General features: G+C 39.6%; 1 protein-coding gene across 3 annotated transcripts in view; it reads right to left on the reverse strand.

The window, feature by feature from the left end:
• Positions 1 to 21799, reverse strand: part of specc1 (sperm antigen with calponin homology and coiled-coil domains 1) — a 64279-nt gene that overhangs the window by 11638 nt on the left and 30842 nt on the right. For all 3 annotated transcript variants that reach the window (XM_079449147.1, XM_079449146.1, XM_079449148.1), the window contains 9 exons: positions 19141 to 20612; positions 17801 to 18008; positions 17334 to 17407; positions 16857 to 17032; positions 11171 to 11355; positions 9798 to 9898; positions 9658 to 9730; positions 8306 to 8438; positions 6606 to 6708 (listed from right to left, as the gene is read on the reverse strand). In XM_079449147.1, coding sequence (XP_079305273.1) covers positions 6606 to 6708; positions 8306 to 8438; positions 9658 to 9730; positions 9798 to 9898; positions 11171 to 11355; positions 16857 to 17032; positions 17334 to 17407; positions 17801 to 18008; positions 19141 to 20612 — 2525 coding nt within the window. The remainder of the gene's footprint in view (positions 1 to 6605; positions 6709 to 8305; positions 8439 to 9657; positions 9731 to 9797; positions 9899 to 11170; positions 11356 to 16856; positions 17033 to 17333; positions 17408 to 17800; positions 18009 to 19140; positions 20613 to 21799) is intronic.

Raw genomic sequence — 21799 nt, forward strand, 5'->3', positions numbered from 1 at the left:
ATACAAAGCTTCTATTCCGATAAACATCATATTTTCAAATGAATCAAATGTTTGACCGCAGATGCTGTTATTTCCTGAAATTAGTTTTTCCCAAAAGAAAATGATATTGCTCACGAGATTTGAGCTTTCCTGTGGCTCAGTGTTTAGAGCATGTCATGGGTTCGATCCCAAGGGATTTCTTGATGAATGTTTGACCTGTCTTAATTGAATATAACCAGACATATCTTCAAGTATATCAGTGCCATTGTTTTGTCTCAAGATGCACACCAGTCATTTTTATAAAAGCGACATAAACATCTTTAGACATAGACCTGGCTTAAGCTAAACTGTGTCTGTGAAACTGGGCCTTAGAATTTCAATTAAACTAATATTCCTTTATACAATGCTAGAACAACAATTCTTTATGCTGGTAGTCTAATTTTTATATGTTTAATTGCATAAAATGTATGATACTTTTCTATATTTAATAAAATGCCATCAAATTTGAGGCCCCCACCTGGATCCATCTTGGGCCCACAGCCCCCGGTTTGAGAATCAAAAGAGATGATTGTTGAAATCCAAGGAGAGTATGGAGGTGTTAAATGAATGTAGAGGATTTAAGAGGTAAAATAATTGATTAAAATATTTGAGTTCTTATTGAGATCTAAAATATTGACTTTTGAATGCAGACTTGACCAATTTCTTACCCTAAGGGGCTTCTTGCAAACAGGCCCTGAGCTCAGACGTTGAGATTAATCCCAGACGCAAAAGCTTCCATTTGTTCTCCATTTAATCTCATTGATGTCTGGGAGATAAAATTTAGATTTTAATGACTTTACCTAAAGCATTTGCCAAAATTGAATAAAATATTGTGATGCGTGACAAAAAGTCTTTGCTTTAAACCCTCCTGAATGATTTACCTCTTTAACTTCCGACATATGCTTGCTTTCACAAATTGAGGGTCGAGATGAAAGTCAAAATGATTTTCTATGGAAATCGACATCATGCCACACAGTCTGTCAATAACACTTAAGTCCTATTGAACCTTGTAACGAAAATTTTAAGCCTTGAAAAACACCATGATGCAAAAATCAAGATTGCATCCTCAACGAGTGCGCACTTAACGCACAATGGACATCGCCCTTAAAAATATCACGAATCAAAAAAACGTCCAGAGGTGAACGCAGCAGACAAAAGCAGTGATTTGTGCGAGTGATTCTGTGGTTCTGCGTGCTCATTAAGTTTCCATCATTCTCACTGTGTCCAGCACTACATTATTAAGAGTCCTCCATGATCAATTCCATTCGCAGACGCTGACATTTTAACGTGGTCTACGTGCAGCATGGCATTCACACGCAGCGTCGAGTCCTGAGGGCCTACGAGCGTCAGAAAAAATCTCTAGAGGCACATAACATTAAGTCTCTCTCTAGCGAAAAGGCCGTGTGTGGATGTTTGCCTGCGCGTATACGGATGAGAGTTATTTGAATTAGGATTAGCGTGGCTGTATCCTTGGCGACGACACGGCCCGTGAGCGCAGTGATGAGAATTCTCACATTCGATACAAGAACAACAGAGGTTCACGCGTACTGTTCAAACATACTGTAAGCGTGTGAAACACTAGAGGACTGTGTGAAATAAGACAGTGTGTGTTATTGACGGTTATGAGGGTCCCGGGAGAAACACATCAAGTGAAGTGATGTTTCAGCGATTGTCGCACTGTGTGCAATAGACACGCTCCTCTAACATCAACTCAATCATCTATAACTATCATGACCCCAGCCTGACCTTCCTCTCACCTTCTTTCTTTCACTAGTTTGTTCTTTCATTCATTCATTTAGTCGGTCCTTCATTAATTCATTCATTCTTTCTTCTACGTTCTTATTTCATTCATTTGATCAATTCTTCGTTTGTTCTTTTGTTTATTTGTGCTCAAATGTAACATTCTTCCATTCATTTATTTCTTTCTTTTATTTGGTTCTGTCTTTCATTTGTTCATTACTTCGTTCGCTTGTTCTTTCTAGTGATGGCCGGTTCGCAAACAAATCATTCTTTTGAACTGGGTCCTTTCATTCAACCGGTTCACCAAATCGAACTGAATCTTTCGATGCACGTTATTCAAAATAATTACTAGAATTATTCACTTTCTGGGGTGTCTGTACCATCCCTCCTACTCAAAATACACCATTTTATTATTTGGTTGGGGTGAAGAGAGAACTGATACTGATCGGTTCTCGACGGTTGCAGCCGCTTTCAGATCACCAGTACACTGAACCGAGTGCTGTTTCTTTCTGACACGTCTGATTCAGAACCGATGATACTGCGATACGAATTCTGCAGACATTTTATCAAACATCAGAGGAGTGATACTATAAAACACATTGGAAATAGTTATAAAATAGGACTTTATTACTGCCAATCACTAATGTACACTGATTTCTTTCACTAATCTGTTCTTTCCTTTATTCTTAATTTTATTTATTACTATTTCTTTTTATTCTTTTGTTTATTCGTTTCTTCCTTTCTTCATTCTTTATAAAGCTCTTTCAGGTTTTATTTGGTTCTTTCTTTTTTTCTCTTAGGTTGTTTCATCCATTCACCCATTCATTTATTCATTCTTAAATTTCTGCAAACGTTTTACGTTCTTTCATTTATTCATTTCTTTTATTTTTTATCTTTCTTTCATTTACTCATGTTTTCATTTGTTCATTCTTTCATTTATTATTTTTTCTTTCTTTTACTCTTTCTTTCTTTACAATTTTCCTTACTTTCTTGCCATTTTTTCTTTCTTTCTTACAATCATTCATTATTTTCTTTGGTTTGATCGTTCTCTTTTTCTTTCTTTCTTTCTTCCATCATTCCGTCATTCGCTTGTTCTTTAATTCATCTATTCTTTCACTACATAAAATAAATGTAATAAAATTGACTTAAATTAAAATGTTTTGCATCTATTGTACAGGGACCTTGCACTGTGTAGAGGGCAGAACTATTGCTGCATTCGCAATTAGTTATTACATAATGTGATAACATCTAATAAATCTTTTCTTTCCGTCTGCGAGTGGGGGTTCAGACACCGGCCATACCGGCTCCAAACAAGACAAATGAGAACAATAAAGCAGGCAGTTTCCGGACACATCAATTGAACTGTGCAGCCGTACGTGTGTGTGTGCGTCTCTGGCAGTCAATACTCATAGCGCTTTACTGATAATGCCTGTTGTAATAGGCCTCATCTCTAAACAAATGGGAGAAGAACTAAACAAATCATTTCTCATACAGTCACGGGGGTCTCGCACGGCACACTTGAGCACATCAACACAACCCACCTGCCGCTCAACAGCTAACGAGACCATCCCACTGAAGTTTGCAGGAGATGTAGGATGGTGATGAGAATGGGAGTGAGATTCAAGCCAGCTTTGAGAGAATGCGTGTTTGTATATTCACAGGTGACAGTAGTGTCCGTCTAAACGTGTTAGCGGGTAATTAGTTATCCTCTGTTCTCGCGGCGTATGTCTCTTATGACATAGTGGACCAGTAGCCTTCCTTGACCTTTTCCTCAGCCCGTATTAAACTCAATTTGGAGCATGTGTTCTTCTGCTAACCTTTTCTCAGCTCTGCCATGTGAGAAGAGGCCTGTGGCCATTGCTGTTCCCATCTACACAATCTTGTCTACGCGTCTTCACGACGGACACTCTAAAAAGGATGGATTTTCATGCTGAGCGAGCAATGAATGAGAAAACACATGCTTACAAGAGACTGGTGATAGAGAATAAATAGGTGAAATATGTCACAGTTGAAATCTTAATAAAAAACACAAAGATAAAATTTGTTTGCTTATTGTAGCCCATGGGGTTCCCTAACCTTTTCATTTCAGGACCCATGAACACAGGTCATCTTAAGACGAAACAAAACATTTGGTCGTAACTTTCCTTTCAAGTAGACTTTTACAATGTTTGTTGCAAATTAGCTCAATTTCATATGTTTTGGAAGATCGCGACAAATAGGATTTGGGATTTGATTAACAAAGAAAAGATTTATGATGTGTCACATTTTGTCTATCAAGATAACATTTACAAATTAACACAATATTTACTATTTTTGACGCCTTAGTTCAATCGGCAGAAGTAAAAAGCTAACATGTGGCTATGAACGGATGTATCGATCAACGTCACCACCATTAAGCCCCCGACAACTTCATCTTTATTTAACCGCGTTCCCTTTACTCCACGAAGGAATCCACATCCACGTCTTTAGAGATTTGTGTCCATGTTGCATTATTTGTGATATGCTTAACCATCAGACCACACAACCTATCCATCATTTTACAGTCATATTAAATGAAACCGTTAGCAGACCCACTGTCTGGCGCAATCTCCCTATCCACCACCCAGAAAAATGTTGCACGCTTATTATTTCAATGCTGAAATCTGCTGCTATTAGTTTGAGCCTCTTATTGCATTCCGGCCAAAGAAACCTCATTATTTCTCCTTCTTGAGAACTGAGGGCTTACGCCAATGTTCGGACAAATCTCGCTGACCTGCCACTACCCCAGAAAGGACAACCAGCTGTAACCAAACTGTCTGTTGTGACTTGCGACACCTGACGTCCGGCCGAACTTTTCCACAAAACGAAGCTACATCTACAATTGTCCGTATGTGCCAGCGCTAATAACAGCCAGAGCAGGTCACCTGAGGGCAGTCTGACGGCAGCTGCTGCTTAAATAGATCACCACGAATGGGCCGCTGTATTCTGGTTACGCCAGCACACCTCCTTCAATTTCTATAGCGTCTGAGGGTACTAGCGTTTATCCGCTCATCTTACTCTTACGCATGATAATGGCAGAGCCTCATACAAACATGACAACTGCAAGAGAAGCAGAAGCAACATTAGCTCCTCACGCACATCTCCAAGTGCCCAATTTTCTTTCAACATCGCTGCCTGACACGGACCCCCGTGGTAGAAATTCCAATTGAGCTTATTATACATCATACCATGCAATAAAACAATAAATGTTGTAATACCATGGTCTGTTTGATTACTCGATTCTTATTGGCTGGAATGTGTGCATTAAAACCCTTTAATGCACGGCTAGCTGTGGATGAACCCTTACTTAGTGATGCAGACACCACAAGACGTCTTCTGTCGATACATGCTCTTTACACAGCTACTGTTTCCCTTGTTTTCTGATGAAATGGCCCTGCAATGGTTGTTGTAATTGGCGCAGACTTATTGGATAAACGCAGAAAGTATTTCTGTGGACCGGTCCGCCGGAAGCCTGAGAAAGTTTGCTCTGCGCTCTAACAAGTGAATTCCTTTGTGAAGATTATTTGCTTTGCGGTGAAGTTTAAAAGGGAACGAGGCTGTGGAATACGAGGAGGATGAGAGAGAAAAGACAAAAATAACGCAAAGTGGGAGGACCGGGAGATAATTCAGGTTGAATTTAAGTAATAAGAATGTCAAAGATGAAGGCCATTAAAATGATGCAATAAAATAAACAAATGTTTACTGAGGTTTTTTAAGTTAGCCGGCTCCAAAACAATTCAGATTTTGATGATATAAAGTAAGCATTCAAAACTTATACCCATTAATGATTTTGATGACATCATTGTGCACTTCAGCTTGTCATCAAATTCCAGACTGTGAGGTAAACTAAACGCCATTGGCCACTTTAAAAGGGGGAGGAGCCACTGATTATTTTTAACGAGGCACTTAAAGCTGTAGTAAACAACAACGAAAGTAGTTGTAAAATTGTTTTATTAGATACATATTCTAATATGTGAACTGTATAAGCATAAGACAAGACAGCTATAAGACATTCGATTCTTCTGTAAAGTGATTCTTTGGCATTGAACTGTTCACAGATGACGTATTTTTGTATGCAAACCCCGGAAGCGAGTTAGCATTTTAGGACTTTCGGTTCCATCGCCCCAAAGTCGATGTTTTTTTTGTAAATCGCCTTAAATAAGGTATGTGGTAAACAAAAACTCTAAATATTTTTACGTTTATTCTGTGACATTAAACACACCAATTATAAGCTGCTTGTGATTTTTTTAAGCCTCATTGTGTCTAAAAAACGCCGGTTGCTAACAATTTGCAAAAAAACGACGACTTCTTTTGCCGGCGATGTTAGACATCATTGTGCATCTTAAGCTCACAAATAATGCACGATGGGAACAAATCCCTTAAAAGGTAGATGCAGATTCATTCACCGGAGTAATTACTTACCAGGCAACATGTTTTAAGTACAGTTTGAAAGAGTCAGAGGCTTGGTGGTGGTGGTGGCTTGGAGTCTATTGGAAAAATGCACAGGCTTTTGGTCGAGGGAACCAGGGTGGCGCTTCCTTCCGGGTTAGCCTACAAAAATACGTCATCTCTGATCCATTGAGTCAACAGATTACATACATTTGGGGCGGAGCTCTTTGTGCGTCAAAACATTTTAAAGTGGAATTTCATTTTGGAAACTCGTGGCGTGGAAGATACTCACTTCACTGTAAAACCCATAAATTACTTTTCACTCAACATTCTCTTTGAAATGCAGTATTTGAACAGTCCGACCGATAAAACGTCACTGACAGAATGAGGGAGTGAGTAAGAAACAGACAGAGAGAGGGGTCAAGATCTGTGCTCCTTACCGGATAGCCCTCTGTTTTCTTCTGGCACCACTTCAGTAGAGCGTTCCTCTTAGATCCACCGTACTCCCGCGCCAGAGCAGACAGAGGGTCTGTTCTTTCCACACTAGCATTGGGGACACAAAGATCCACGTCACTAACACAACATCTGTACTCGGGTGTTATTGGTTTAACTGCGATGACATGCATTCCTACCGGCACAACTAAGCGCCAAACGCAAACACTGAACATCTTCTCACACCGTGTCTACACCGGACGCGACACAACACAAAAAAAACATGAAACGCATTAGAACACACTATAATTGTTAATTTGGTCCTCACTGGATGCAGCGCGACTGTCGCGTCCGGTGTAGACACAGTGTCAAAGAACTGTACATGGGAGTAAAACGTAATGGCAGACTGTACGTGACTTTGGCCTGTTGGAGTGTTTCAGCGCTGCTAAAATCCTCACACACATGTGAGAGAGCATCAGGGACATGAGGGTCGCCGCTGTGACACACAGCATGAAAGACCATCAGATTGTCTCGTGTGTGCTCATGGGAAGATGACACGACTCTGTGAGTCAACACACTGTATGTGACCTCTCTTCTTCATCACGGCTTTATTCTTTTATTGCATTTTTGTAACATACTAAGTTCATGTAAACTAAATTACTTTGCGTTTTTCTAAATTTCCTATTTAGAGGCTGTCCGCAGCTGTATATTTTGTAATAAAGAATTACTGTTTATAGTAGCGCATGCCAAGTTTACCTGAAACATCAAATTATATATGAGATGATTTTAAAACTTAAAAGTTTACGGTCACTTTCTTACTAATCTTTTTGAATGATTCTTGATCAATACTTTTTCCACATTTTAGAAATAATAAAGTAGTTAACTCAAAAATAAATAAAAAATAAACACACATGTAACTTTTGAAACTATGTTTCCATAATAATTCAAAATGGTTATCGTCGTCGTCCTTCTGATAGCTCGGATGTCCAAATCAGAAACGCAATATTTCATGAAAAAATAGGAATAGTGATTTTTTATTTCACTGGGACTTTAAAACTTTTCATTGGTTAGATATTTGTCAAATCCAGACTACCGTTAAGGGCGTTTTAACGGGCAAAAAATGTAAAGCACAAAATATGGAGATACAAGGTTTCACAAGGACGGCAGCGATATCTTTTATCGTCTTCAGTGGGGTCACCCTTTGCTTAAAATTTACAGAAATGTTTTCTTGTCATTTTCTCAAGCAGCTTCTTGAGGTCTCACCCTGAGATGCTTTTTTAAAACCCAATTGAAGAACTTCACATCAATTCTGGCAGATGTTTAATAAATAAATAAATGTTAAACTTCAATAACCTGGAAACAACAGCTGTGTTTTGATGTTAGAACTTTTTCTTCTTATTTTCAGTTCAGACTTGTCTGACGTGATTTTGCATAAAGTGTGAGTCACCGAGGACTGCAGGCACTGTTTCTGAGCAGGACAGCAGGGGTTAGCTCGTGCGAAACAATAGAAGAATACTTGAAGATTCAAGTTCACAGATGAGAAATACAGTTTAGGGCCTTTCTGCTCTGACTCATATTATCGTATCTCCACTTCATCCGAATAAAAAAAAGCAGCCGTGTCTTTCATAGACTGTCAAGACTGAGTCAAGCGGATGAATTGGAAAGTTGCTTTAGTGCATCTAGAGGGAAAGACGTGTGTGAAGCTTACTTGAGTTTGCTGTTGGCTCTGTTGTAAGCGAATGAGGAGGTCCGGCTGTTGAAATGAGCTGGAGTTTTAATCACTGACTCCAGGGACGGACTCTTCCTCATAAGAGACGAGGGCTTCGCTTCATCACATGAGCCTGAGAGAGACAGAACAACAGGTCTGTAGGGAAACATTGTGTCCTATTATCCTCGGTTCTTATCTGGCCTCATTTTACCACATAGGGAATCGATTCTCTCACTTTATGTGACCGTCGTATAAACGTGCTACAGCGAGTCACTATTTACACTGTATTGAATTCCCCGAACCAGATTTGAATGACATGACTTCATTTGGTGTCATACAGGTTTAGAATGACATTAGTGTAAATAAATGACAAGCATTTTTTTAAATAAATGACAAACAATTGAGCAGCATCTAGTGGTGAGGTTGCAATTTGCAATTGACGGCTCACTCCACCCCTCCCTTTCGTACGGTGGCTGACACAGGACAAAGATCTCGTCACGTTTTCACTTCTTTGCGCTCCTGTAAGGGGACCCGCGGTGTGTGTAGATAGAAATTGCTCACACAAAAAATGTAAGGTCTTTGAAGACATAGCTATATGTATTGTTTTGCATTTTTGTCAATAGCTCTTTAACAAAGCAAAACTTAGCATAGTCGGAAGAATTACAACATGAAAAGTTTAAAGGCTAAAATCTCTATTCCCCCTTTGACATTGTTTTTTTTATTTACGGAGCTCAATGGCGTAATATTGTTCACAACGCACCACTTCCATTTCGTCATAAATAATAGGACGGCATTGTGAAAAGCTCAACAGATGAATTGCATTTCAAAGCATCTGAAATCCTGTTTGGCTTTAGCGTTAAGACTTTAAGGATATGTTTTAGGTTCGGTAAGTGTAAGCTCTACCACAGAAACTACTTTACACACAGACCACGGTTCACAAAAACAAAACAAATATTGTTTAGCGTAAAACACTTGCAGTACAACGGAAATCCCACGAAACCAAGTCATCCCACAATGTTTAAAAACTGAAGTGCACTATTTTGTAAACTACTACATACAAAAATATGTCATTTCAGCTGTTGGACACCAGTAACTTTATAGTCTTTTCAAGGCATCATTTGAAAGATTTGCCAGCTAATAGAACATACATGAAACGCACTGCATGTCATAAAAGCAAATGAACGAACGTAAATGTGATGTAAATGGATATATCTTGGCCCTGGCAAGAGTACTAAGTGATTCTTTTCACGCTAGTCTCATGTTAAGATGCTCCATAGACTTCTGTCATAAACGTGTTAAAATTGTTTGTTTTTATAAATAAAATGAGATGTGTCAATGTCCCTGTATAGTACCGGAGTGAGGGAAGCCTCCAAATGCGATTCTTCTCTCAAGGGTCTTGGAAAACAGTTTGATTCCAGAATGCCTCTAGAAGTATAAAGCAAGAATCAGTGATAGCATGTCAAATAGAGGTGTCACATGAGTACTGTAATACCTGAATAGGTGAGACGGCTGCAGCAGGGGCCGTGCGGACCGGTATGCCGCTCAAGGGGCTTCTGGGAGACGTGTGAATCTGTCCTGAGCGGCTGCCTCCGTCTAAGACAATTGATTTCAACACTTGTTACTGGCAATAGTAAATGTTATTTTAACGTTGTTTAAATGTTATTTCGTTGCACATACAACACAAAGTATCTCAGAAGGAAAGGACTTGAAGTTTGATCTGTTTCTTTTGCCTCTCTATCGTGAGATTATTGTCATTATTGTTTTACCCTCATGTGGATGATATTTGAGAAACGTCTCAGTGGTTTTGTGTTCATACAATGGAAGTCAATGTTGGTGGTTACCAACATTCTTCAAAAGATCTTCGTTTGTGGTCTGCAGAAGAATGAAAGTCATGCAGGTTTGGGTGAAAATGAAAATTCTGTCATGAATTATTTGACCTCAAGTTGCTCCAAACCTGTTTAAATGTCTTTGTGTGGTTGTACACAAAGGAAGATGTGTGTAAAATGTTAGAAACTGATATTTCTGGTGCACCGTTGTCTACCACGATAGGATAATAATCTGTTTTTGTTCTGTTAAACACAAAAGAAGATATTTTAAAGGATTTTGGAAAACAAAGAGTTCTCTGCACCTTTGACTTCACCAGAAATCTCAGTTGATTTCATTCTATTTAGTTTGAGCAACTAGGCGTAAGGATTTGACAGATAACGCCCTCGTGTTTGATAAATAATGGCAGATGAGATATGTTTGTTGTGGCACAAAAATGACACCTTTTAGTTAAATGGCACAAGACTGACGCGGAAAAATAAAAGAGTATTGAAAAGGTAAAGAAATGGCCTCTGAGCATCCGTTGACCGTTTTGCTCATTTGAGCGTCTAACGGCACATTATAGTTTCAGCTCTTTTTCTTTAAAGATCGGCAGTATTGTGCAGAATAGAGTCCTGAGAGTAAAGAGTAGAGTCATACAGTCACTTTAGTGAACTAAAGGATTATTATTAACGGGCCTCTTTGTCATATTATTCTGAGCACATTAAACAAGCTAATAAACGACCAGATGTCCTGCGGCCTCACCATCCATATCTTACCAAAGTATCGGTCCAACAAAAAGACAAGCAGGATTGATTTGAGAGACCCGGCTGATGCAATACGAGCCAGACTTTCCTGTCCGTGAGTAACAGACACATTGTGACTGCAGACGGGAAATGTTTGGAGAACATTACATCCTTAGCTCAGACTGAGATCCAGCATCTGTTTCACCCTGATAGTGGCACCTTATAAACGCTGTCATTATTTATTGTATGATCATAGACATTCCTGTATATAGATACGGAAATTAGAAAAGAAAGAGAAAAAAGTTCACGTGCTCACTTGGCAAGGTCGTGTCAAAGGACTTGATGAGTGTTTTGACTGTGGTTCCAGGTTCAGATGGGGCGATGATTCCACGCCCACTGCCATTGGTTACAAAACCGCCAGGTGCATTCTGGGACACGGACATTCTACACCATTGAGGACTGTCTTCTGAGTCTGAGAGATTAACATTTTCAATCCATGACCTGTCAATCACAAAGACAACATACAGATATAGAGACAGACCATGGGCGGAGTGTGGAACACTACATGTGTATGGGATGAATAAACTACATTTTCTGTTATGGATTATTGATTTGTCTTGATTCATGTAAACCAAAACAGATGTTCAACTACAAAGCATATATGACAACTTTTAACCGTCTAGAATAGGATATGTTTTTATTGTCCAACAGGTGAAAATTTGTCTCACCAGAACTTAAAAGACGGCCAGACCATAATGTAATAGTACACAGACAATGTATTGCTAATGTACTGTGGGTTTATTAATGCAACGCATTAATGTAGGTCCTACCATTATTCTCTGCTTGGATCCTGTTATTTTAAAATCTTGTTGAATTTTGAATACTGCAACACAGTAATGAAAGTTGTTTGGCAAAATAAATCAATTAATAAAAAAGGTAAATGGGGGGTGGGGTGTTATGTTTAAAAAATCTAAAACTTCGAAACGTAAACAAAACGTGAAGACACTACCTAAACTAACTGTAAACTACAAAAAGTTGAACATAAAAACATTAGATGGACTTAAAAATAACATAACACCCTTTTAATCCTTTTGAATGAAACATGACCAGGACCGACCGCAGGTTTGATCAGGAAAACAGGTTATATAAAATCAATCAGGGAATCATACGATGATAATTTACTGTTTACGTTATAGAAAATTAAAGCACATGATTAAACAGCATAAAATGTAAATCAAGTTTATTTGATGAACACTCAGTGTGTTTACATGTGTGTTTTACAGTAGGACAGCATTAGTACATTAGAACAAACTGCCCACACAAACACTGCTGCGTGTAATCACAAACCGTGAAACCGCTAAGGCTAGTCGCTCTGTGGTCATGACTAAATCTAAATCATTCTGAAATAATCAGATAAATGTAGTGCCATTTCTACCTGCTTTCCAGCAATTTATGTGACCTGATCCTATTTAAAAATGATTTCACTGTTATAAAGTAAAGTACAACTTATGTGGAGAAGCATGTTTTCGAGCCCCAAAAGACCTTCACACGAACATACACCCACATAAAGACGCTCTCATAAAATGTCATTAACCTGCAAACTCATGTAACGCTTATTGAATTATATTGGTTTGATTTCAATGTAATATGATTTCATTTGCACATGCAGCAAGCTCTTAACAGTAAGCATGTATAATATACATAAAACTAGTAAGCATATATACTATTTAAAACGAAATATTATCAAAAGATAATGTTATAATAATAAAGAGATTAATAAACAATACCTAAGACTTGTTGTGCCCCCTTGCAATGACCCCCCCCCCAGTTTGGGAACGACTGCGGTTATTCATGATCTTTGTATTGTCGGGGATACATATTGGCATCTCAAGACACTACAAATTGTGGTGAAATTACCATCATTCTCACTGTATAAAATGCTCATAGCTTAGACAGTAGTAAGGTTTTACCACATAAAGAAACATGACCACAGATCAGTCCTGTATTTTAGGATCAAGTCCCGAATGGCTTGTTTTACTGTAAACAAATGCTTAGAAACACGAGAAACTGACAGACGAAAGCACCCGGTGGAAACACACAGAGACGGAATGATCTGATTTATTGACCTCGTAAGAATAAAAGATTACATGGATGATAAACAGCTTTAAACATCAACATTCAAAACCCCATATGACATCAGTCATAAGTACACACATGAAAATACAGTCAACAGTAAATAAGTTAGATTTGCACATTCACTATTTGAGGCGAAGGAGATGTTATCAAAGTACTGAACGTGTAATCGTGTTTTTGGCACAGCAGTGTTAATACCAGCGTATAATAACATTTGTGATTAACTACATCGTGATGAATGCATGTTCCATACGAGACATGCGACCTGAGATTTGACAAAGCGGCAGTCGAGAATCTGAAAGCCTCATTAGCATTTCTAATTTCAATGTGATGCACACGTCCATCGATTTAAGTGAGACGCACGTTCAAACTGAAATTGGTCACAGATCATTTAACCGTACAAGGGGAGTGAAAAGCTTCATGCGTGGGTTACACAAACAGAAGTGCTTAGTTTACATTGAACGTGAGGTGAAGCACGTTTTGCTCGGAATGATTTCATATCACGACTTTTAGTGATCCAACGGACGAGACAACCTTAAACTTAAAGCAACATGAAAATATTCTTTAGTGGTTAGTGCTTTTTAAAATAAAAATGGTTTGAATGTCAGTAAGTTACTATGAGAAGATCTTTATAGACTTTAACCTACTTTAATGTTGCAGTGTTGATATGCTCTGTGTTACTGCCATCTAGTGTTGGACTTAAAATAATGCAACACTGAAAAAATCTAACTCAAATTCATTTACATTTGACCCAAGGTTGTAAACATAGAAAAGATGAAAGAATAACCCATTGAGGCGATTAAACAGTTTCGACATGCTTACTCTGTCGTCATCTAATTCAAGTTAGGATTATTTTAAGCAGAAACAGCTCTTTGGCCGCGGTCAAAATACAAAGCATTAAAACAAATGAAAAAGTGCTGGTTGAGTAGCAAAAGTTGAATAAAAGTTGGCTTCATTCCTACTGTAAGGCAACACACTTTTCCTTAAAACAACAGCCCTTGGAGATTTAATAAATTAATGTTACAAACATTTAGAACACATGATCGAACCCAACTCAAAAAGTGCAAGTGATGTTGACCAACAAATACAACAAATCTCCTTCGAGCAGATGTGGAGACGTTCTGCTTCTGTGAACTTTTCCATACGAAATAACAGAATTTGTCTCTGTGAATAATACTGACAAACACAATGTTTTGCATTACAATACTGTAAACCAGTCTCGGGTTGTAACACATCTATCGGCCCTCCACTACAGCCTTCGAGGTCTCGTATGTGGATCCTGCGCCAAGCCTGCAACAAGAAAGAAAGAACAGTGTCCAAATGAATGCAAATGAAAAGCACTTGCTAAATTAAACTCTCTGGAGTTGATGAGGATGAAAACCGACTCATTGAGACGAGCGCCTTCGCTGCTCAGCTTCATTAACAAAAAATGTGTTTCATCATGGCAGCATATGCTCATCATCATCCATCATGCATTCCTCTGCAAACTAATAAAACATCTGATCATATTCATCATCTGATCTTTGCGTTTGTTCACTTAAGGAAAACAGTTCACCGAAAACTGAACAATCTATCATTTTCATTCATGTTGGTTTTATGACAGCACACTACGGCAAAAGACACACAACCTGGAAACACAATCGCTTAGATGTGTTCATTTTATAAAACGTGGTCACTGGTTCTGCTTTTTTACACTAAACATACATACAGAATCCACAGAAACGCAGATACCACAGAAAAACAACCAGAAAAGTTGGGGGAACATTCTGTGTTTGCTAGGATATAATGACACAATTTCATTTTTGGGTGAACTGTTCCTTTAAGATTTCAAAATGTGTGTGCAAAAATCAGAGCAACCAGCAGGTGACGCCATACACAAGGTTTCGTTGAAAAGCATTAACAAGAGTAAGAACATCTCAAGCAAGGCAGACCCAGCCCATCCGAATATGACACAGCGCAAGCCAATCAGATATTAGTATTGTTCAAAGCGGCGGTCGGGTGGATAAGGCAGGAAAACAGGCAAGACGCGAGCTCTTCATCATCCTTAAAGATGAAAGGGCTCTGACTGTTCATTTGCATTCATACTAGCATTCTCTATGAGTGCTGGGCTGGTGCACTCACCTGGGTCACAGGACAATCCGTTAGAGAGGACACATCTGAGGGAGGGGGGAGATCGACACGCACTGGCTGTCCGTTTGAGCGGAGGGGAAGAGGCTTTTTTAAGAACTGCACTGCCTTTTAATTACCGCTATTAAATGCTATTTTTTCAAAATCTGAAAGGTTTTAGTATTGACACTGAATGATTATAACGTATTGCAATATTAGATTTTCATTACACAATTAACACAAAATTGTTATCATTCACTATAACGAATATATACAATTTCAGAAAAAGCTACTATCCAAATACATGTTTTATTTAGGATGTTTCTCTTCTTTTGACCAATGAATTATATATAAAATGTGGATGTGGGGAGTTTCTTTACCATTGCAATCGCACCCCCTACTATGTTGAATTAACACAATATCAGTAATCACAGTTATTAAAATCACAATTATTGCTATTACCAGTAAATTGTGACACCCCTTCTATATTAATCTATATTTGAAGAAGTATTTATAGATTTTTACCGATGTATACGGTATTCCCATTGATCCAAAAACATAAATTCTTATGGTGCATCGCCTCCTTTCTGAAAATAAATGTTATAAAACTGGAATGACACGAGGGAGTAATAATAAAACAAAATTTGTCCTACATTATGTACTTTTAAGAATATAAAGGTGACGTGTAAATGGGGAAACAATGGTCTGTTCTAGACAGTGTTTGATGTGCTGTGGATTGATGCAAAGACTATATGTATGTCACAGTATGTCTTGAATTCTATAGAGCTACGGTTGCACAGATAACAAGCATGAGAACACAAAACGCTGATGCCAGCCCAGTTCACCAAACACCAGACAATAAACACTTTTCACATACAGAACAGCAGGTCTCGCAGCGGGACAGTCATATGCTCCTGGTTTTAAATAAAAATCTGCTCTTGGTGGATGGAATTTGTAAATGGCCGAATACAATTTCAGGTTCAGAGTGTCTGTGTGTGGATTGGTTTTACTGTTTGACGTTATGTCAAGTCTGTATGTATTTAAAACAGTGGGCACAGAGTCAGGGGGTCTTAGAAGAACGTACCACAGTATGCAGCAGCTACACAAAAAGAGTGAATAGATACAGGGTGTGGAAAGGCAGAGAAGAAGTGAGGCTACATTTGCAACTCGTTTGTGGGTTCATTGGTACAGTTTACCAAGGTCCTTCTCTCTTTGAATGTTCCGGGTCTCTGTGTTTTCACTGTTAAACAGCAGGTGGCGCTGTTACACATTTTCTGAAGACCACGTTATCTCTGTATCTATGACTGTTTTTTATTCATCGTTCTGAATCTGATATCTGAAAATACTCTTTTTTTAATGAATATATAGACAACCAATACACCAAATGAAAGAACCGAGTCTCTGCTTTTAAACAAACAAATGCTCAAAATCTTGCATTTTTGAAGAAACCCCCATTTAGGCAGAGACTATGTTCTTTCATTTGCTATATTGTTTGTCTATATATTCATTAAAAAGAGTGTATTTTAGTGAAAATTATCAAAAATGCTGGTGCTGGCTTACTTTAATAAAAGAAAGTCTGGCGGGGAAAGACTTAAACTCACTGTCTTTTACCTCTTTAACCCTTACAAGACAAATGATCTTTTTTATGGTAAGCAAGACCATCGACTAAGACAAGTGCAGTGAACGACACCAGTGAACCCAGAAGAGCGCATCTGGATAGAGTAGACACATTAGAGATGTTGAGTTCATGAATGATAATGCACCTGGCGCCTCGGATCTGTTCCATCTCTGTGGTCAGTACGGCATTGTGCTCTTGCTCCTCCTGCAGTTGTCTGCGCAACATGCGCAGCTCCTGCTGAGCCTCCACCTTGATGTCATTAGCGACCACCACAGCTGTCTGGAGGTCGGCCTGGAAACGGCGCCACTCCTCTGTCTCGTCCTGTTAATGTACACACACAGAGAGAAATACATCTTTGGTAAGCTGAGAGGACGTGCTTGGGTTTTCTCATGATCTCATGGGCTTGGTCACAGTAATGTCATTTTCAATCACTTTGATGGATGGGCACTGACTGCGCTCTAACCTGCAGTCGCAGCTCTAACTGCACTAATGCAGATCGCTCTGCTCTCAAACATATTGCACAGATGGAAGATATTTGGCTTGAATTATTGAGGCTGACAACGACTGTCAAACATCTCTGGTAATGTTACAGTTCTTTACAAAAGATCAACATGAAATCCACCTTCATCTGTTTATTCAGGACTTTAATCTGCTTCTCCAGCTCAGCCTTGTTTTCTTCCAGTCTCTTCATTTGATCTGAAAAAGCAAAATAAACGAATTAAAAACGAAGGATGAAAGGGGAAATTCTTCTTGGTGTCATGCCGAGTGAATGGTGAGTATTTACTTTGTTTGCCATAAAAATGTTTCATCACAACTTAAATGAGTTGAATTAGTGAAGAAGAAGAGTATGTTATTCCTGCATAAAGAGGTTTGGTTCCAGTCTGAACTGAAGAGATCCAAGTACCAAACAGCTCAGTATCTCTATCCATCCAGACTGTCAAATCCAATCAATGTGTGTGTGTCTAAACCTTCAGATTTTGCCAGATTCTGCTATATTTTTAGCTCTGGCTGAAGGAGAGCGGATAGACACACACACTACAGAGCATTAGTGATACTGGCAAAGTGGTGTACTGAGAATCTTAGTCTTACTCTCGAGGTCCAGGATGGTCTGATTGGTGTGTAGTCTAACAGCCCTCTGCTGCTCCACCTGGTCCTCCAACTCGAAGATGGTCTCTTTCAGGTCCTTGATCTGGTTCTCAGCATCTTGGCTTTTCTCCTCTAGAGCGAGTGTGTTGACTTTGTGATCTTCTTCCTGTTTGTGCACCCTCTCCAGGAGCTGCTGCCTTTCTGCCTCCGCCTGCACAAACAGACACGTTTCAAAAACACCTGGTAACTTGTAAAAGCACTTCTTGTGTTATTGCTGCCTCCTTAAGATCATTTTGTAAGTCGCTATGGATAAAAGTGTCTGCTAAATGCATAAATGTAGCTGATGAAGAACCTTATCCACTATCTAAATAACCCTGTCCATTGTGACGAGAGAAGCTCTTTCTGATGGCATCAAACTCTCTGGATGACAGCTGGACTGAGGGTGTATGTTGAAGCCAAGGCTTGGCTCACTCTCCATGGTTAGGTCAGAGAGAAAATAAAAGCATTTAGCTATTTGTGGTGATCTGGTTTCATGTGTTGTCAGAGCCATGATGTGCCAGTGACTTTGATGTCCTTGAGGGGTTATAGGTGTTGTTTCTGTGTATAATTGTATTTTAAAGAATGAGGTATGCCTGTAAACTACATGACTACAACATTTACAAGTGCGCGCTATGCAGCCGTATAAGTTTAGCATTTTTATACAAGAAACTCTCCAATTTTCCGTCTCTCTCTCTCTGCTGAACATGAAAACATGAATATGCTTTATGGTTGGTTGTAATGAAGCTTCTGTACACATGGTGACTTTTTAATTGCTTTGTGCATTCCTTCTTTGACACAAAGACAGAATCAGAGAGCTTTGTACAATATCAGTGAATAAGCAATGCAGTTGTCTTACTTTAAAAAGATCTCTCCTGTGGCTTAGCTGTTTAAAATCCAGGATTAGATTTTAATTTGATGTCATTTTTATTTATTTATATTCAAAAGGTTTAGTTTTTCCCTTTAATGTGATGTGATCCTCTAAGATCCTACCTGACAATGATAGCAATGGCAGATCTATATAGACGGCTTCAAACAAACATTGTGTGGCCCGAACTTTACTTCTGGTAGACCTCCGCAAAGAATCAATTTTGTTGAGTAGTAATTTAATACAATGAATATGCAAAAAATAAATATAAATTATTATGTTTGTAAATTAAACATAAAATAAATTGTTAATTTATATCTTTCTTTGTGATCAACACGTTTGGAACAACTTGAGGGTGAGTAATTCATTTTTAATAAACAAAGCCCTTTAAATTTGGGCCAGGCGTGGGCGTCTATAAAAGACGGATGTGGTTCTGTACCTTAGCCAGCGTGCCCTGAGCACTCTCCGCTTTACTCCGCACCTGCTGCAGTTCTTGTCGCAGCTCGGCGCAGCTGTTCTCAAGCTTGTCTCTGTCTTCATGCGCAGCTTCGAGCAGAAGTTGCACCTCCGTGTTGTCGCTGGCACTCTGCATCGTCTTCAGCTCAACCACCTTCTGCCTCTCCGTCTCCACCTGAGCCTTCAGACTAACATTCTCTGCTTTCAGAGCCTCCACATCCAACCGCTGCTCCTCAGCTTTCCTCAACGCATCGTCTCCAGCAACCTTCTCCCTCTCCAGACGTTCTTGAAGAACCTCCAGTTCTTCCTTAAAGCTCTTCATGGCCGCTTGCGCCTCTTGATGCTCCTTCTCCAAAGCCCTGAGACTGCCGGTCAGCTGCTGCTGGATATCTACCAGTTTTTCTCTTTCGAAGCTGGAACTCTCCATTTGCTCGGCCAGACGTTGCTCCAGCTCCGCGGTGCGGGAGGCACGAGACGCCTCGGCTTCTTGACTCTGAGCTTGTTCTCTGAGCCTTTGGTGAAGGGACTCATTCTGTTGCGCCAGGAGCTCAACGCGCTCCCGTTGCTGTTGTAGAGAGGTCTGCAGGAGGCCTTTCTCCTCTGCCAGACGCTCATTTTCAGCGGTCAGCTCCTGCACAACCTGCTGTTGATCGGCAAGCTCTTGAAGAGTGGCCTGAAGTTCTTCGGATGTGCTGTGATGACTTTCTTCCATCTTCTGTATGCGCTCCATCAGCGACCTCATTGAGAGCTCACCTTGAACGCTGCTACTGTCCGAGTCTGAAGGGAACTTCACAAAGTCTGAAGAGTCTGAGGAAAGTACAGGAGAGCCTTTGGTGGTGTCACTACTAGATGAAGTTTTGGGGTGGCAGCCATTGACCGTAGCTTGAGCGTCGAAGCTGGAGTCCGGCAAAACCCCATTAACTGCACGTGTAGTGGATCCGGTGAGAGATGCTGTGATGTTTGTGTTGTTTTCCAATGTAATGAGCTTCAGCTTCAAAGCTTGGTTTTCTTCTCGCAATGTGGCTAACTCACGCTGGAAACGTCCATTTTTGTCCCTTAGCTCTGTTACAAGCATCTGGGTGTCACCAGGTTGTGTCCTTTCTGCTTCAGAATTCCCCTCTGTTGTCCCAGCGTCCGATGATAAACCTTTCCCTGCATGCCTCTGGAGCTCCGTTCGTAACTTACTGATCTCAAACTCTTTGGCTTTGGCCTCAGCCAGAAGTTCCCTCACTTGACTCTCCAGCGTGTTTTTTTCCGAAACTACAGACTCCCCTTTGGTCTTGAGGGAGCTGCGGGACTGCTTGGTCAAAGCGGACAGACTGGAGGTGCTGGAACTGGCGACCATCTTTTTGGTGCTGGAGGTTTTCTGATCACGCAATGAGAGCCGTTCTCTGGAGACGGTGTGTGGGATCTCGCGGGGAGCTGGAATCCCTGATTTTTTGGTTGATTGGCTGCCTTAAAAAGAAGAAAAGAGATGTTTTGTTACTGGTAGATTTTTTGTCTTCATTGTTTGTTCAAGACATACTGTACAGCCGACCAAACACAATTACTCTTGGCAACTTTATCTCTCTTTCAGCCCAATGAATGAAGTAATACAAATGGATGATGTTTTCTTATGACACTTTAAAAGCCACGTGTTGAAATCTGTAAACCAACAAGATTCCAGAACTCCAGTCCACATCACACACACACATTTTAGGGTAACGTAGTCCAGAGATCTGACAATGCCACCATTTTTCTCGATCCATTGTTCAAAGCCGTGTGTATCTGTGTGAGAGGTCATTCATTCAGTTAAAGAGTGATGACTGGACAGATTGTGTTTTTTCTCGTCACTTTCGAATGGTCACCAGGCACGGCCTCACTGTAACCATAGCAGCGCAAAAGAACAAGACCACTGGCATGCGAGTGGCATCAGAGTGGGCGCGGGTGATATATGTACCCTTTCTTTATGCTGTTTGCCAAACAGAGGTTAAGTGCCCTCGGAGGGGGGAGTCTTGGAATAATCAGCAAATACCAAATATGTTGGACTGGAGCTTGTTAAATCTGATGCCACACTCCAATAAAGGCAATGGTACAAAGCAACCGCATTTAAAATGAGATCACAGTCCCACAGGCCAAACTAAATAGACCCGGGGGGCATTAAGATGGTTGCTTGGGTAAAGAGAGATGTAGAAAGGCAAATCTACGTAATGAAATAAAATCAAGAGAGATATCGCCTTACACAATGAACAATAGAGATGAATGAAATGCCTGTGTACTGTTCCATTTTATTTAATCCCACACAACCTACGAATATACAAAAGTAAGAAAGTAAGTCAAATGTATTTATATGGCACCTTTCACGGACAAGTCACAGAGTGCTTTACAATAAATGTAGCAAACATGAACCAATGCAAACATACAATAAAATATCAAATATGGACAAATGAAGAAAAACAACATTGGACTGTCAAATCATCTGGTCAATACCATTTAGTAACATTAACGGTTTATAGCAGGAGCCTTATGTTTTACAACAACAAATTAAAAGATTATTGTTCAATAACATAACCTGTGTAAGTATAAATGTATGTGATAGAATGAAACTTTACATAAAATATAGTGTGCGGTGGCTTTAATTATGGCTAATACATGTTCTTTGG

This window comes from Barbatula barbatula (genome assembly GCF_947034865.1).
Source record: "Barbatula barbatula genome assembly, chromosome: 2".
Taxonomy (NCBI): domain Eukaryota; kingdom Metazoa; phylum Chordata; class Actinopteri; order Cypriniformes; family Nemacheilidae; genus Barbatula; species Barbatula barbatula.